The sequence below is a fragment of the Aptenodytes forsteri genome, unplaced genomic scaffold (genome assembly GCF_000699145.1).
Source record: "Aptenodytes forsteri isolate BGI_AS27 unplaced genomic scaffold, ASM69914v1 Scaffold49, whole genome shotgun sequence".
Taxonomy (NCBI): Eukaryota; Metazoa; Chordata; class Aves; order Sphenisciformes; family Spheniscidae; genus Aptenodytes; species Aptenodytes forsteri.
Window position 1 is genome coordinate 3,015,254 of NW_008795125.1, and position 15,995 is coordinate 3,031,248.

The window sequence follows — 15,995 nt, forward strand, 5'->3', positions numbered from 1 at the left end:
ACGCAGGCGGGAGCCCGGGGTGGGTCTGCGGGGCCCTGGGGCACGGCCTGTGCCCTGGCCTCCCGGGCGGGTAAGCGGTGCCTCAGGCCGTTCCCTGCAGCGGAGGGAGGGGCAGTTGGGCAGGTGCCGGTCCCGGAGCCCAGCAGGAGGGCACGATTTTCACGTGTTGGAGCTGGGCGGAAGACCCTTTCGTGTCCCCTCGCGACAGATCGAGGCAGGGGCCTCCTGGTGACCGTTCCGAGGGGAGGTGGGGGGGGAGCACCCCCAGTTCCACTGCCCAGCAAAGCTGTAGCAGTTAAGGGAGCGGTACCTAAACCAAAGGGTACAGCACTGGGCTGCCTTTTATCAGTTGAACAGTTTGATCTTGGATAGGACCACGCATGAGGAAAAGGAATTGTATACACACCGTACAGAAGTTTGTTTATTATGATAGGCTGAAACAAGTATTTAATCATTCCATCTTAACTTCTTTGTGCAGCTTGACTCAGGGTTAACGTCAAGAGATGTCAACTCCCCCTCTCGCTGGGGCAGGCATGCCGCCTGGTGCTTTCTCAGGGACACAGGCTCAAGCAGCTAGGGAGGTAAATACAGCTTCTCTCTGTCGAATTGGCCAAGAAACTGTGCAGGACATTGTGTTTCGAACCATGGAAATCTTCCAGTTACTGAGGAACATGCAGGTGAGAAATAACTTTTTCTTTTTACGGTCCTTAACTTCCCATGTTTTTACCACCAACTGCTGGGATATGTAGGCACAGGAGATAGCTTAGGACATTAAACATATAACTCGGTCAAACTGCTTTGAAAAGGGGGCTTGACTGGAGAAATGGATACTCCTCTTAATATATTTGCTTACTCCTGTATGTTAAGTGAAGATGGAGAAAATTCAGAAATGCTGTATTGTTATTGCCCCACAATAAATATACTCTAAATACACTTAATGTCTGTGTTTTCCTTTAAGAATAGTGAAGTCTGTTTATATGCCAGTTACATTTCTCTGTTTTGTTAACATCTGGGGAGTAATTTTAGAGGAACTTTCATTTATCTTCTTCTGTAATATTTTCCACGTAGAACTTTTTGACATTTCTTTTTATTATTAAAGTGGACATGATCCTTATTTGTGGCTACTTACTGAGAAAACATACAAACATTTGTTGTGTTTCTCTGTTGAGAGCAGAAGATAAATAATCACTCCCATTCCCTCTGTATTTTCATGACTCTGGCAGTTTCCTTCTGTAATTATCTTAGGTATAGGTATGCGTACTTAGAGTTTGCTAGCTTTGAATTCACTTTGATTGTGTCTCTGAATTGTGACCTGGGGTTGAGACACTAAGTCTCAAAGTGTAATACTCATAACAGATAACAACAGTGTCATGCTTAAGCATTTTGAAGACATTCACTAAAAAGAGTTACAGAGGGATTGACAACGACCGAAGTGTAGAATACGTGAAGCTGTTTGACAGCAGTGATTTGGCACATCAGATGAGCAGATAAAATGCAGAATTTTGCTGATAGAGAAAACAGAAATTTCAGTTGATTCTTGTGGGGATAGTGTAATTGTCTTATTTTAAAATGTAGAAAAACCCCTCTGTTTATTTTGTGTGACAGAAACTTTAAAGTAGTATTTTTAACGTTTTGGGGTTTTGATTCTCTAAGTTACCAAATGGTGTTACTTACCATACTGGAACATATCAAGACAGACTGGGAAAGCTGCAGGAACATCTCCGTCAGCTATCGATACTCTTCAGAAAACTGAGACTAGTCTATGACAAATGCAATGAAAACTGTGCTGGGCTCGATCCTGTTCCCATAGAAGTAAGTATCTTTATTCATATATAAATTACAAATCAGAATAACCACTCTCTGCTTAGCATATCATCCATTCTCCTGGGTTGCAGGAGACTCATAACAAGTTTTAAATGCGACTGGAATTGTTCAGTGGACTGAATTCTGTTTATTATTTGGAGCTGGTTGAAAGATTGTGAAACTTTCACATTAACATCAACAATTCTTACCAATTGGGAGGGATCCAATTTTGAAATCAAACTTCATTTAAAATGTTAGCCTTTTTCCTCAGGCTTCTTGGTACATTCATCAGTTTGTTTCCACTAGGAAAAAAAGAGTCAAAAGAGTCAGGGCCAGTTTTTTTAAAGAGATTGTTATAGTGGGGAAAAGTCTGCTTTAAGCTCTCACCTGCCAGCCTGGCTCCCTGAGTACTATGCGTTATTCCCTTGCTCTGGCCATCAGTCTGTGCCTCTCTAGTTCCCTCACTCAGCTGCTCTTAACCTGCTGAGCCAGTATGAACAAAATCTGAATGCGCAGTGGTGATGGAAAAGTGAACAGCATAAGACTTCCAGGAAGTAGGATCGGCCAAAGTTTTTCCTAATAAAAATGCTAAAGAAGGGCAACGAAGCTGGTGAAGGGTCTGGAGAACAAGTTTTATGAGGAGCGGCTGAGGGAACTGGGATTGTTTAGCCTGGAGAAAAGGAGGCTGAGGGGAGACCTCATCGCTCTCTACAACTCCCTGAAAGGAGGTTGTAGCGAGGTGGGTGTCGGTCTCTTCTCCCAAGTAACAAGTGATAGGACGAGAGGAAATGGCCTCAAGTTGCAGCAGGGGAGGTTTAGATTGGATACTAGGAGAAACTTCTTCACTGAAAGGGTTGTCAAGCCTTGGAACAGGCTGTCCAGGGAAGTGGTGGAGTCACCATCCCTGGAGGTATTTAAAAAACATGTAGATGTGGTGCTTAGGGACATGGTTTACTGGTAGACTTGGCAGTGTTAGGTTAACGGTTGGACTTGATGTTCTTAAACATCTTTTCCAACCTAAATGATTCTATGATTCTATGATAATATTACACCCCAACCTAAGTAACAAGTTAATATGCATGCGATGAGCAACTTGCTCCCAGACTTTTAAACTAATTTCTTCTTGCTCATTTGCATCAATTACTAGTCTTTCATTTGTCTGTAATGTGTATGTGAACAAAGATGTAATTTTGCTATCAACTTCAGCTTTTCTCAGTTCAGGACAGAAGAATCAACAATAGACTGTAGACTTTGTGGATGTATGTTATGTATAAAATGTTACAGCTTGTAATTATTTTTGAATAAGATGCTAGTAGCTTGGGAGTGTTCTGACACAGAAGCATGTATTTGTTTTGTATCTAGTATATTTACTGATTCTTTTTAATTTTTTTTTCTTAGGGAACATGCATTAATATTCATTTAGAAATTCTTTATCAAAGATTTTTGGCTTTGTAGAAGCTTACAAAAAAGATAGTACACTATACGCCTGAGGAGATCACAGTGGGAAAATTCATACAGAAAAACTATTAGGTAACTGTGAGCCTGGTCTTAAGAATAGCCAAACAGAGGCACACTAAAATAGCAAGTCATAATTAGGGTATTAACCAAGTAGCTATGTAAAGCCAGTCATAATTATGTTTACTATATCACTGAAATACTTTATAATAATGATAACTTCATGTTTGTGGTATTTCATAGTGTGGAATAGTAAATTTTAAAATCGCAATCTACAGAGTTGAAGAATACAAGGATTACCTGTGACAAACATCTTAAAGTATAATGACTGGGTTCTGGCTGCAGTTGTGAAGTTGCTTAGGTCTAGGTATGGCAATATGTGGGATTGTGTCTTTTTGAAGCACACCGTTTTCGTGGAGAACTGACTGAGGTCATTCCAAGGCCTTTGGGTTTGCGGCGATGAAGTAAGCCTGTCTCCACTTCCTCTTGGGAAGTTTGAACCTTTGCAGAAAATGGTAGTACCTTATGTATCTCCTGTTTTCAGTTTCTTTTTTTCTTCTTTTTTCCTTTTTTTTTTAATTTTTTTTTTCAGCTAATGTTTCTTGTCTTCACAGCAACTTATTCCATATGTTGAAGAAGATGGCTCCAAGCACGATGATCGTGGTGCTGCAAGCCAGCTTCGTTTTGCTAGTGAAGAGAGAAGGGAAATCATGGAAGTAAATAAGGTAACAAAGTTGAAATTAATTTGCGTAAAACTGTCACTTTGTCATTACAAAGCTTAAATTTCTAGATTGCTGTATTAAATGCAGCATGTGTGATGACTACCATCAAACTTGGTAATAAATACTTCTTGCATATAACTATTTCAGAATTACCTTTTAAGCATTTTTTTTTAGCTGTACCTCTGGCTGTAGAGTTTAGGTTTCCTGACAATTTTAACTTGTGCCTCTTTTTAAACCAATATATATTCTTCTGAATACGGTGTATTATGTTTATGCTTAACCCGCTACATATCAGCAGTACAGATTGAGGTATGGTGCCTGTTGAACTTACTCCTCTTCAAAACTTACCTTAGGCATTAAAAAAATGGGTATTGAACATCAGATGTGTAAATATTATCACAGTGATGTGAGTTGGTAAAGGATTTTCAGGGCTACTTTCTGTATTTTGACAGTTTGAGGAAGACCGTTCCTTTTGTTAAATGTGGCATTTATTGAATCTTGACACATTCAGAAAAAAATATACTATGTATGATAAAGCCGCTGTTAAATTTTCAGTTTGAGTGGCAGTATGCAATTGAGTACAACTACTAAAGATGGATTCAAATCTAAAAATAAATATGCTGTAGTAAATGCTAATATAATATTGAGATGAAAAATACGTAGTTTTACCAGACCACAATTTTGAGCATTGTTTCTTCAATCTGTAAAGTACAGATTGAAGAAATCCTACAAAACCAAGATTAATTAAATATTTCTGTAGCTGTAATATCTGTAAATGCTTGGTAAAAAGGAGGCATAATCTACAAAAATAACCAAGCAAAGGAAATAAATGAGTAAAATATTTCTTTATGTAGAGAATATTTGGTGGATTTTCAGCTTTTAAAATATTTCTGGTATTTTAATAATTGTACCAAAATTTTCATAACCCATTTATGTAGAAAAATGCATGCATATTGTACAGGAGAAAATGGGAACAACATGAATTTAGAGAAAAGCAGTTGTCAGCTGTCCTGTTGTATTCTTTCTGTTCAGTGCTGATGTAGCAGGGTTGTATATATTATATTGTATGTAATGTTGTACTGTGAATTTATGCACATTTATTTGCATTCTTTAAGTGTTAATAAGCTTAACTGTCCATATTTGCTGTGTTTTTGATAGTTTTATGACATGTTTTTGCCCTTGTTGTACTTGTATGCTAATACGTTTTTAAACCTCCTTGGTGTGATCTTGTGAGAAGAATTTCATAAATGTTTATGATGAGTTCTAAACCTTAAAAATGTTGATGGTGTTATAGGACCATTGGTAGCAAATTGGTAATTAAGAATGTATGCAGACATTCACTTAAATCTGGTCTGAAATCCTGTATTTACACTTAAATGCCTAGACCTAGTTTCCAGATTTTCCACAGTAGATCTTCAGAAGGTAGTTGAACTTTCTCTAGTATTTTTGTGGACTAACTGCTTCAAAAGAAATTTAAACTTCTTGGTTTTGAAAGTGCACTGAATTTTTTCTTTTGTCTCTCTCCAGCTGTATAAGCACATCCACTACCAGTTTCAAAGTTCAAATTTTAATACATTACAGAGTAGGAAATGCTTTGGGTTTTTTATGACTAGAAATAAAGAAATTCTTATTTTTGCGAAGAAAAATCACTAGAATCTGGTTAATTAGTCTAATTTCTGACACTGGCTGCTGGGCTCAGATAGCCCTTTCTGGTTCTTAGCTGGCACTCCTGACAGCTTTTCAGTCCTCTGTAGTATGTAACATCCATCTTCAACTCAATTTTGCTTTATTTATTTTAGCAAAATTTCAGTAATACAAAATGTTGATGAAAATGCTGTGACAGGGAAACCAACATGACAGATGAAGAAGCTTTTTATATTCTTGACCTTCAGCTGGTTGTCCTGCTCTCACCTAGTCCTTCTTGCTGTGATAGGCAGTATTTTTTCAGTGTTGCATGTTACTGGTACCAAAAAAAGCATTATTGCAATAACCCAATACTTTGGCACTATTGAGACATTTGAATTCTTAGGCCTTTCATGGGTCTCTTAATTTTGCCATTCTTGCTGTGATATCCCAGCTGCTCTGATCTCTTTAGTAGCTCTGGATGTATGTGAAAGACACTAACTGCCCTGCAGTGTGGAGCACAGCCAAAACTAGTAGATCATATAAACCTTGCGGATCATATATTCTCACACAAAACCGTCCCTCCTTCCAGGAACCACTGACTTGAAACATAGCAGCTCTGCTTTGCTACCGCAGTTGTCTGGGAAGGGAGCACCCTCAGTGGAGGAGGAGTGTCACGTACTTCCTATACTCACCATCTCCCTCATGGGGCAGGAGAACCTGTTGATGTAGCAGAGTTCCTAAATTCTGCAGTAGCTTTTGATGATGGTTTACTGTATAGTGACATCTTTTGGTCTTTATTTATCTACTATATTAGACTTCTCTTTTAGGTCAGAAAGTTTAATGCGCTCACTTTGGCTAAGAAGTACTTGTCCATTAATTTAAAATGCAGATCAGTTTACAAGGTAATGAATTTCTGTCCTAGCAATTCAGTAATATTTAGCAATTGTAGGTTTAAATAAAACCTATTAAGTTTAAAAACAAAAGGGATTTTTGCCAGCACTAAGAAGAGTGCACCATTATTCTAAAACAACCAAACAAACCATTTATTGAGCACTGACTACCTCTACCTTTTGTACTAAACAATTCTCTCCTGCAGTTCCCGAAAATGTTGCTTATCCATTTTATCTGTATTTGCTTTTTAGGGTTGTAAATTGTTGAGGTGGTTGACTGTTTTCTGAAATAAATAATTTACTATTCCAAAATCAGTTTAGCATTTGCATTGGTTCTACTAATACAAGTCCTGATCCGGTTTTCACTGAGGATAATTACTATTTGCAACAATTGGAAGCTGTTACCAAAATTTCCTCGCTTGTCTTCATATTTTTTGAGTCTTTGATGTTCAATCTACAGGTTTTTTACCTTTTAAGTATAGCATCATCTGTAATATTTTCAAGATGTCAGGCTCACCTTGGGTCCATGGTCTTGTAGTACATTTGACAGGACTTACAACAGAAAATATCAAATCACAGACTGAGAACACTTTGTGTTGCTGCCTTATCAGCAGTTTTCTTTACTGCTTGTTTTTAGAAATGGAGCAAGTACAGCTTTGCTTTTTTAGATGCTGTAGGTCTGGTTTCAAATGAAGCACTTAGGAAAACCATTGCATAATTAGTAGTCTCAGTACATTTGGCTGAAAATGAAATGATGTGAAATAGCATTCAACATTCCAGTGACCCTTTAGAAAACAATCATGTTTGATATTCTTAATTAATCTTTGCTAACTGGTTAACAGTGATCTTGCTAAGAGAGTAAAAGACAATCTGCATGACAGGCTTTTAAGTTAAGCTGTTACAAGTTTTAGCTCTGGGCTTTTTTTGATAACAAAACCATTGTGTACTGCGGCTGATGTTGTTTAGGGAAGTAGTCCTTAAGATGACAGCAATTTGCAATTAGTCTTTCTCTTTGGAGAACTTTACTTGAAAACTACTTTTGACTATGCTGAAAACCTGCATTGCTTTTAAACTATCTTGCACGCTATTTGCGTGTATTTTTAATTTCTTTTGTATTTGTAGAGTCCTTTTTCACCCAAAGTATGAATGTGCACCAAGGAACACTTTAACAAGAGGGGAAGAATTGTTTATTGGTATACCTTCTCAGCAGATTAATCTGCACCAGGAGCAGTTCCATCCTGTTTTGGGTACCTAAACTGGCTCTCTGCAATGGTAGGATCATAGAAGAATTTAGGCTCAGTGGGAGGTCTGGAGATTGTCTGATTCAACCCCCAGCTCAAAGCAGAGCCAGCCAGCAAAGTTAGATCCAGTTACTCAGGCTCATATCCAGTAGCATTTTGAGTATCTGTAAGGATGGAAATTCTGCCCTTTCTAGGCCCTTCTTAAGTGTTGACTTCAACTGTGAAATTTTTCCTAGTGTTACATTGGAATTTTCTTTGTTGTAACTCATGTCCACTGCCCCTCATTCTTTTGCTGTGTACATTCAAGAAGAGTCCAGCTTTGTCTTTTCTATGATCTTCATTAGGTAGCTGAAGACAGCATCGTGATCCTGCCTTAGCCTTCTCTGCTTGAGACTGAATAACTATAGCTTTAATCGTCTTGGTGGCCTTCCACTAGATGTTCTCCAGTATGTTAGTGTTTTGTATTGAGCCCCAAATTGGATAATTGTTCTCCAGAGCCAAATAGAGGAGAATAACAATTTCATTTGACCTGATAGGTACACTCTTGCTAATACAGCACCGTGTGCAGTTAGTCTTCATAGTTGCAAAAAGATCCACTGCTGACTTATGTTCAACTTGTCAGAAAGCTTCAAAAAGGACGTCAGGTCCTTTTCTGCAAATCTGCTTTCTATTCAGTCAGCCCTCTGCCTGTGCTGTTATATGAGTTTATTCTGTTTTCAGATGTAGGATGTTGCTTTAATTGAAGTCCCTGAGATAGGTGTTGGCCTGCCTTTCCCACCTGTTGAGGTCCCTCTGAATTGGACATCCTACCGCTGAGTATATTGACCACTTCCCCCAATTTGGTATTGTCCACAAATTTGATACTTTGATATGGTTATTAGGTCATTAAGTGTGCATAAGTCATTAATGAGGATATTAAGAATATTGACCTTAGTATCAATCCTGAGAAACATCAAGAGTGACCAGCTGCCACTTGGTCTTAATACTGATGATCACAACATTTAGAATCCAACAGTCTAGCCAGTTTTCTATCAACCCTATAATCCACCTATCCAAACCACATCTCTCCAATTTGGCTACAAGGATACTATGAGAGACTATATCAAAAGCCTGACTAACATGAAAGTAAAGAAAATCCCGTGCTCTCCCCTTGGCCACACAGCCAGTCATTTCTCAATAGAAATGTTGGCTATCATGTTGGTCAGGCACAACACATCTTTGGTAAATCCAAGATGACTGGTCCCAGTCACCTTATCATTCACATGTCTGGACATGACTTCCAGAAGGATTTGCTGCATAGTCTTTCTGGGGTCAGGGGTTAGGCTGACCAGCCTGTAGTTTCCATAGTTTTCTGGATCCCTCTCCTTGCCTTTCTTGGAGATGAGTTGAGATGTTCCCTTTTTCATCAGAGGCCTCTCCCCATCTCCAATGGAAAATTACGTAGAGTGGTCTTGTAATGTCATCAGCCAGCTCTCTCAGCACTCAGATGCATTTTATTCCATATAATGAAATACTTCCTTTGCAGTTTCATATAAAATGTTGCATGCAAAGTTTTCCATGTAGCTTCCTATATCAAAACAATATCATGGTTACAAAGTTGAGAAAAGTTAGGAAACACCAAGCTCAAAGCTGTTCGTACAATCCCAGTTGTCCCCTTTTGTCCTTGTATAAATGCATATTATACAACCTTTATTACCTTATCACATTTGGTTCCTCTTCCCCGCCCCCCCCCGATTGAATCAGTATTGTGACAAATAAGATTATAAGAATCCTGGTTTATGTATTGTGTAACTTGCATGAGGGTATTGAATAAGCAGGGAATTTGTGAATGAGAAGGAAGGATTTAAAGTGAGTAGTGAGTAAGTAACTGAAGGCTGCTCTTGAGAACTGGATTTTTATCCTTGTCTCTGCCACAAAATGTCTGTGGTGATTGTTCATTCTTCCCCTTACAATTGGTGATAGCTGTCCTTTGAATATGTGGGAAGCTGTTAAAATACGAAGTTTAGTGATGGACTTCAATCTTAAATGTCTCTGGACAAAGTTAGTAGGCACTCCAGTTTTATCCATAGTGTTCCTGTGACTTAGTTTGCCATCTGTAACTGAGGATCATACATCTGTGTGATTTTCATGTTAAGAATGGGGATGTAACACTGAGGAGTGTGGTGGAGAAGCACCTTGAGGAACGGATAATTCCATTACAGGCTACATAGCTTAGAGGGTACTCAGTAAATAAGACCTCAGACTTCATCATTGAATGGTAAATAATCGGTATGAAGCAAACATCCATCTGTTTTAATGAACACACTTATTCCTCTGCGAACAACAGAGCAGTGGATACATGCAATTGCTGTCTGGTTCAATATGTGAAAAGTATTGAGCATGCAGTGGAGCACAGGCTGTCACTGGTGCCTCTGTGTGTTTCAGGAACAAAGAGTTATGCATGCCAAAGGAGCAGTTTTCCTTTCAGCTGTCAGGTGTGGAGGGAGGCAGAAAACCCAGTCTCTCATTTCCAGTAAGGATAGAACAGTTATGCCTGTGAATGACATCAGGAAAAGCTGTAGTTATTGAACGATGAGTGTCTTAATGTTTAATTGCACAGCAGTTAGTGTATTAGTGATGAATACTTTTTATCCATTTGAAAAATATTATAAATAGATGAATATGTGAATTTATTACGATGGAAAGTGGGCCTTGGTATCAATTGAGTAGCCATAAGTTAGAACATCACCTGGCAGCTTTAAGAGAGTTTAAGCAAAGTGTTGAGGCATTTTTTCTAGCTTTTTTTTTTCCCGCTGTGTGCATATAACATTGTAAGTCTTTTGACTACAAAACTGAAGGAAAAAAAAAAAAGGAGGTTTTCCACCTCCTTACTTCAGAGATTTCATTATGAAGGACTCACTTAAAAAAAGAACAGTATAAATTGCCAGGACAGGCTTTACTTTTTCTCGTCTATCAGAAACATTGTTTTTCTGTAGAAATTTCTTGCGTTTGACTTGCATGGAAAAGCAGAGGCCATTGTCACCTTCATAAGACTTTCAACAATCACTTCCTACAGCAGTTTAACAGTCAGAAGGAGTAACATACTTACGAAAAAGAAGATGATGCAAGTTCTCTCTGTAGTAGAGTTGTAATCAACGAAGTAAACAATAATTCTGCTGAGATTTATGCAAGTAAAGGTACTACTATTATTAATATTTAATGCTTTATTACACTTAGATGTACTTCTGGCCTGTACTGTTGCAGGTCTTGAACAGAGCAGGTAAAAACTATAGCTGGCACAGCATTCAGGAGAATGGTCTTATATGTAAGATTTTCAAGATGGAAACACCTCGTCTTTTTTTTTTTTTTTTTTTTTAGCAAAGCTCTTGGCAGAAGTGCCTGTACAACATAGGCAAGTACTTTTGATGTTTTTACAGGCATCAGTTGGAATATAATCCCACTCTTGCACAGTGTTTACACTATTATCTTTGCCTGAAGAAGGGACTTTTTAACAAATGGATTGAGTGCAGAATAATTGACTCATAGTGATGTTTAGGTTTTAAAATGTGAAAGATAGATGAGCTTAAGATGAGGAGAGAGACAGGAACAGTGTGCAAAGGAAAGTTCTGATACATCTCTGATAGAAAGTTGTGGATTGGTCTAGACAGTACTGATTTCAAATGACATGAAAGTGAACCAAAAATGAGGTTTAGTCAAAAATTTATTTCAATCAAAGTTGAAATTACTGTGTCCTACTGAACCCAAATCTGTATGAAACATGTCAAGTTCTTTATGGCACGTTCCTTGAAAGACAGCTATTTTCTGGATGTATGTTATGGTTCTCCCACTTTGTTTCATTTATGTGGGTTTTGTGCTTCTGTATATGTTTTCATAAATGTCCTACCTGACCTAAGCCTACTAAGGTCTTGTGGGTTACTGAAAGGTACAGTCCTTGCCAACTCCATCATGCTGGCCATAGTACTTGCAGTGTCAGTCAAAATGGATAGTTAATCACATTGAAAATTAATATCACCAAAGAAGATCCCTTAGGATTGGTTTTCAGTCAGATCACTTTTCTGACGGAGAGGGACTAACAGAAACACGCCTGTCAGATGTAAGGTGAATTTAGGTCTCTTAAACTCATTATAAACTGCGTCATATAAAATAATTTTCCTGTGCTATCTTAAAACAGATAAAGTCAGAAGCTGTAGCATATATGTAGGATGAAGTACCTTTTCTTGTTTTATAGAACTGTTAATCCTGAGAAACAGTCCAGAGTTCAACTAAGTCATTTCAGTAGAAGGAGGAAAGAGTGGGAGACAACTTGCAAGCAATCTGTTCAAATGAAAATTTGTCATTGCTGCAGAAGCTGCTTGCAGAACTTGCCCATTTCCCAAGAAGGCCATTTCACCTATCTTTCCGAGGTTAGACCTGAGTTGAGATGTTTTTACTGGTTCAGCAAAGCCTTAAGCAGAGGCCAGCGCTGCCAGTGGTGCAGAACATATTAATTATGTAGTACTTTGTGGTGTGGACCACTGCCTGTCAAAGATTGGTAACAAAGATCACTATATGCATTTCAGTTAGGAAACCATGCTCTCTGAAGCGGATTTTTTCTCCTCTCTTCATTCTTTTTTCAGCCTAGCAATCCAGAGATGGTGCTTCATCTTAGATGTTTTTTCTGTCTCTAGAAAAAGTAGCATAGAAGAGCTAAGAAAATAGCTCTTAACTGAAGACAAGGATCTAAAATTATCTTCAGATAAATAAAGTAACAATTGTATATTTGTCTTTACAGATGCTTTGAAAACAAATGAAATCCAGTTTGAAGGTTCCCTTGTCTAGCATCAAGTGAAGATCAAGCAATTTACAGTTTCATAACACTTGCACAAGAAATGAAAACAGTCTTACAGAATGAGTCTTTTGGGCATAACTTACGTAAAGTTCACATGAGCATACCTATGTAACAGTATTTAACAGTACAATGAGACATGGATGGAGAGAGAACACAATCTGCATATCAGAGGTTAATGGTTCTTCTTTCTATCTGTGACTTGAATAACCATCACTGACTGTTCAGCCTTCATTTCTATTGATGAAGGCTTTGAAAAATCATGAAATGGCATGCCCTCAATATCAGTGAGTGACAGCTTGCATTAAACTAGTAGTTCTGATGTAACATTCATTGATTGTTTTAAGATTGAATGTTGAGGATGGCAAACAAATACATTTAAAAACGCCACAGGTATGAACATGCTTGTTTATCTCATCCCTCTTGTGCTTTCTCAAGCATCAAGATCTTACATTATGAGCTTTTGTAGGGAGAGACTTGCAATTCTGTCATTTGGATGCTGTGGTAACTACATGCTTCTCAGTTTTCTCTCGTCTTTAGGAGTTGGATATCTGCTGTATGTTGTGAAGTCTTGGATTAGCAAATGGAAAAGGAAGTGTTAGATAAATGCACATAGTTATCTTTTAAAATACTTTTTAGTCTGTCAAATGCTTTATTAGAAATTCTGAGTTAGTGCGCGTGAACTATCCTACATCTGTTTTTACACCCTTCTCAGGAGTCTGGAATTGAGTGTTGTCTCTGCTTCCAGGGAATGTGTCCACCAAAGTCTGTGTTCAGGAATATTTCCCTTACTCAAAGTACTATGTTCCCCATGTAATCTAAGGCTAATTACCATATTACTTCAGACCATTTTTACAGGTCTCAATTGAATAGACTTCCTTTTTTTTTCTGGACTTCTTTCGCAGCTGACCAGCTGGGCAACTTAAAAATATTGGTGTGTTGCCCGCATCAAAATTCAGGAGACTGATTTCAGGATTTTGCTTCTTTTGTTGCTTCCTTTTATCACTATTCCAGTTACTTTGGTCGTGTTACTGATTTGAGTCACCCTTTTAATGTATCGCCATTTGTGCAGTGCAAATAACAAAGTTAGTCAAACATGAAACATTTTGAATAGTTTGTCCTCTTTTGATCGTAGCAAGTCTTTCCTGTGCTTTCACTTTACTTGGAACTGTGGACTTCCCTAATGAATAAGTAGTTTGATTTCTAATGTAAGAAGGCTGACATCTGACATCAAATCAGAATGAAATGAAGGACATAGGTTGTTGTTAACAATAGACAGTTACTTAGTTCTTGACAGCTTTGATTTGAGCAGGAAAATGAATAAATCAGACAATAAATATGTGTATTATTGTGAAATATGAAAGGTTAGGGGGATTGTGCGGTGTCTTAATGCACTGACCTTTCTTCTGTAAAGACATAATTTTTAAGTTCTGGTTATGCACCCAAATAAAAGCGAGTTTGCTGTTCTTCTCTGCCTTCAATGCTTCTGCAGTTCACAAAAACAAACACATAATATTAAAGAATTCAGCATGCTTGGGAATATCTATTTCAAGACAGGACCCCTTAGCACATCAGGGTTGACCTACATAGGCAGAAGGGCTGGAAAAGCTTACAGAACCTTGTGCTTTGTTCAAACTTCTACTATTAATCCCTCATTTTTCTGTGCACCAAAGTTATACAACATATGTTCACATAAATTTACCTGTTCCCTGAATTCTTTCTTCCTACTTAAAGTGCTATCTTTTGGACTTTGGAAAGAGGATCAATCCCCACAAGCCTCCAGTTTTTGGAGAAATCAAGTGTTTTGATAAAAAGACTGCTGTGAAAAGAAACAGCATTCCCCCTCTCCCAATGGTCCTTAACTTTTGAGGCTTTCTTGTATTTTTAGAGTGTGCTTTAAAGAGGATGTATTATCCCACTAATACTGCTCACAGGCAACTGAGAAAAAATCCATATAGCATTTCATAACACTGTAACTTTTGTTGAATTTCTGAGTGCGCTATTTGAACTGATCACAAAAAAACTTCTAATAAACTCTTCCCACAGAAACTGAAACAGAAGAATCAGCAGCTGAAGCAGATCATGGATCAGTTACGGAATCTTATTTGGGACATAAATGCCATGTTGGCAATGTGGAACTGAACAAGGAAAATCAAATGTAATTCCAATTGTAATTGGAAAGGATACAAATTTGTTTGGATATACGTAATTTCTTTCTAAGAAGTAACACATTTTCCCACAACCATATTGCAGTAATGTTTGAAAAGTCTTCAAGATTAAAATGTTGGGTTTTTGTAATAACTTAAATGGTGTTGGCTTTGTTTTTATAAAAGATTCATCCTACAGGTTTTACCTGAGTGATTCACTTAGGCTGAATATAATACAGCCTAAGTAATTTACAGTAATAATTTGGATTGCTATGCAAATGAGGGTTTTTATAAATGAAGTGTTTCTGGATTTTTTTTTAATAATACAATTAACACTGTTTTAAAAGCATGTGTTTGCATGCCATTCTGCAGTGCAGACCACCTCTACAGACAGGAAAAGCTGCAATACAGGAAAGTCGCTCTAGTAAGCTACAGGACCAAAATCTGTGATCAGACGTTACGATGCAATATGTTTCTCCATTGTGGGAACATATACTACAGGCTACTATGCCATATAAGTTCATCTTATTCCATATCGTATCGCTGAATATATGTTATAGTAGATCAATTGGAGCAAAATTCAAAAGCTACATAAAATTACCCCTATATCCTTATGGATATAATTAAGTCTTTTTAAGTGAAGACTACATACATATACCCTCAACACTAACTTCTTCTGTAACTATGTGTTGTAACTTCTTGAGTACCGCTCCAGCTATTGTATGGTGTAGTATTCCTGTAGCATTATGTATGGTTGGAATACTTTGATTTTGTTTACCAGAATGCACTGAATAAACGCTTCATTAATCTTTTCCCTATGACTGCCAGTCCTAGAAAACTTTGGAGTATATGAGCAGTTCATTATGTTGAGTTAATCATCAACCTTCATCTTTCTTTGTTCTGCCTCTGGTATTCCTCACAATTTCCATTAGCCCTGAAAATAGTCTTAATAATTTTTGTTATCCGCAGATGCTGCCAGTGGACTATGCATCTCTTTTTCCAGATGAAAGAATATGTAAAATAACACTGTTCAGTACATATCTGTAGGGCACTCTACTGTTAATATTTGTCAAGTTGAAAACTGACCATCCTCATGATTTTGCTTCTTTGTGTATTATTTTTAACTCTCATTCCATGCCCAGTCAGATTCCTTAATAGTTTTGCTTGAAAGGTTTGCTCAGAACCTTCTGAAGAGTCCAGTTAAATGGTATCTTTTTAAAAGATTTTTTTTTTACAACATGGGGTTTTGATACTGAATGCTTATTGATTTGAGATACATGGTTTTA

General features: G+C 37.6%; 1 protein-coding gene across 3 annotated transcripts; it reads left to right on the forward strand.

Annotated features, from left to right (window-relative positions):
• The first annotated feature begins 484 nt into the window (after positions 1-484).
• Positions 485-15,525, forward strand: MED30 (mediator complex subunit 30). 3 transcript variants are annotated; one of them, XM_009277206.2, is made up of 4 exons: positions 485-677; positions 1,654-1,812; positions 3,873-3,983; positions 14,609-15,525. In XM_009277206.2, the coding sequence occupies exons 1-4, from the start codon at positions 504-506 to the stop codon at positions 14,702-14,704; spliced, it is 540 nt and encodes a 179-aa protein (XP_009275481.1). In that variant the 5' UTR covers positions 485-503; the 3' UTR covers positions 14,705-15,525. The 3 variants fall into 3 exon arrangements, with proteins under 3 accessions (XP_009275481.1, XP_009275483.1, XP_009275482.1); XM_009277208.2 differs by lacking the exon at positions 14,609-15,525 and adding an exon at positions 12,509-13,948; XM_009277207.2 differs by lacking the exon at positions 14,609-15,525 and adding an exon at positions 6,196-6,269.
• The last annotated feature ends 470 nt before the right edge of the window (positions 15,526-15,995 follow it).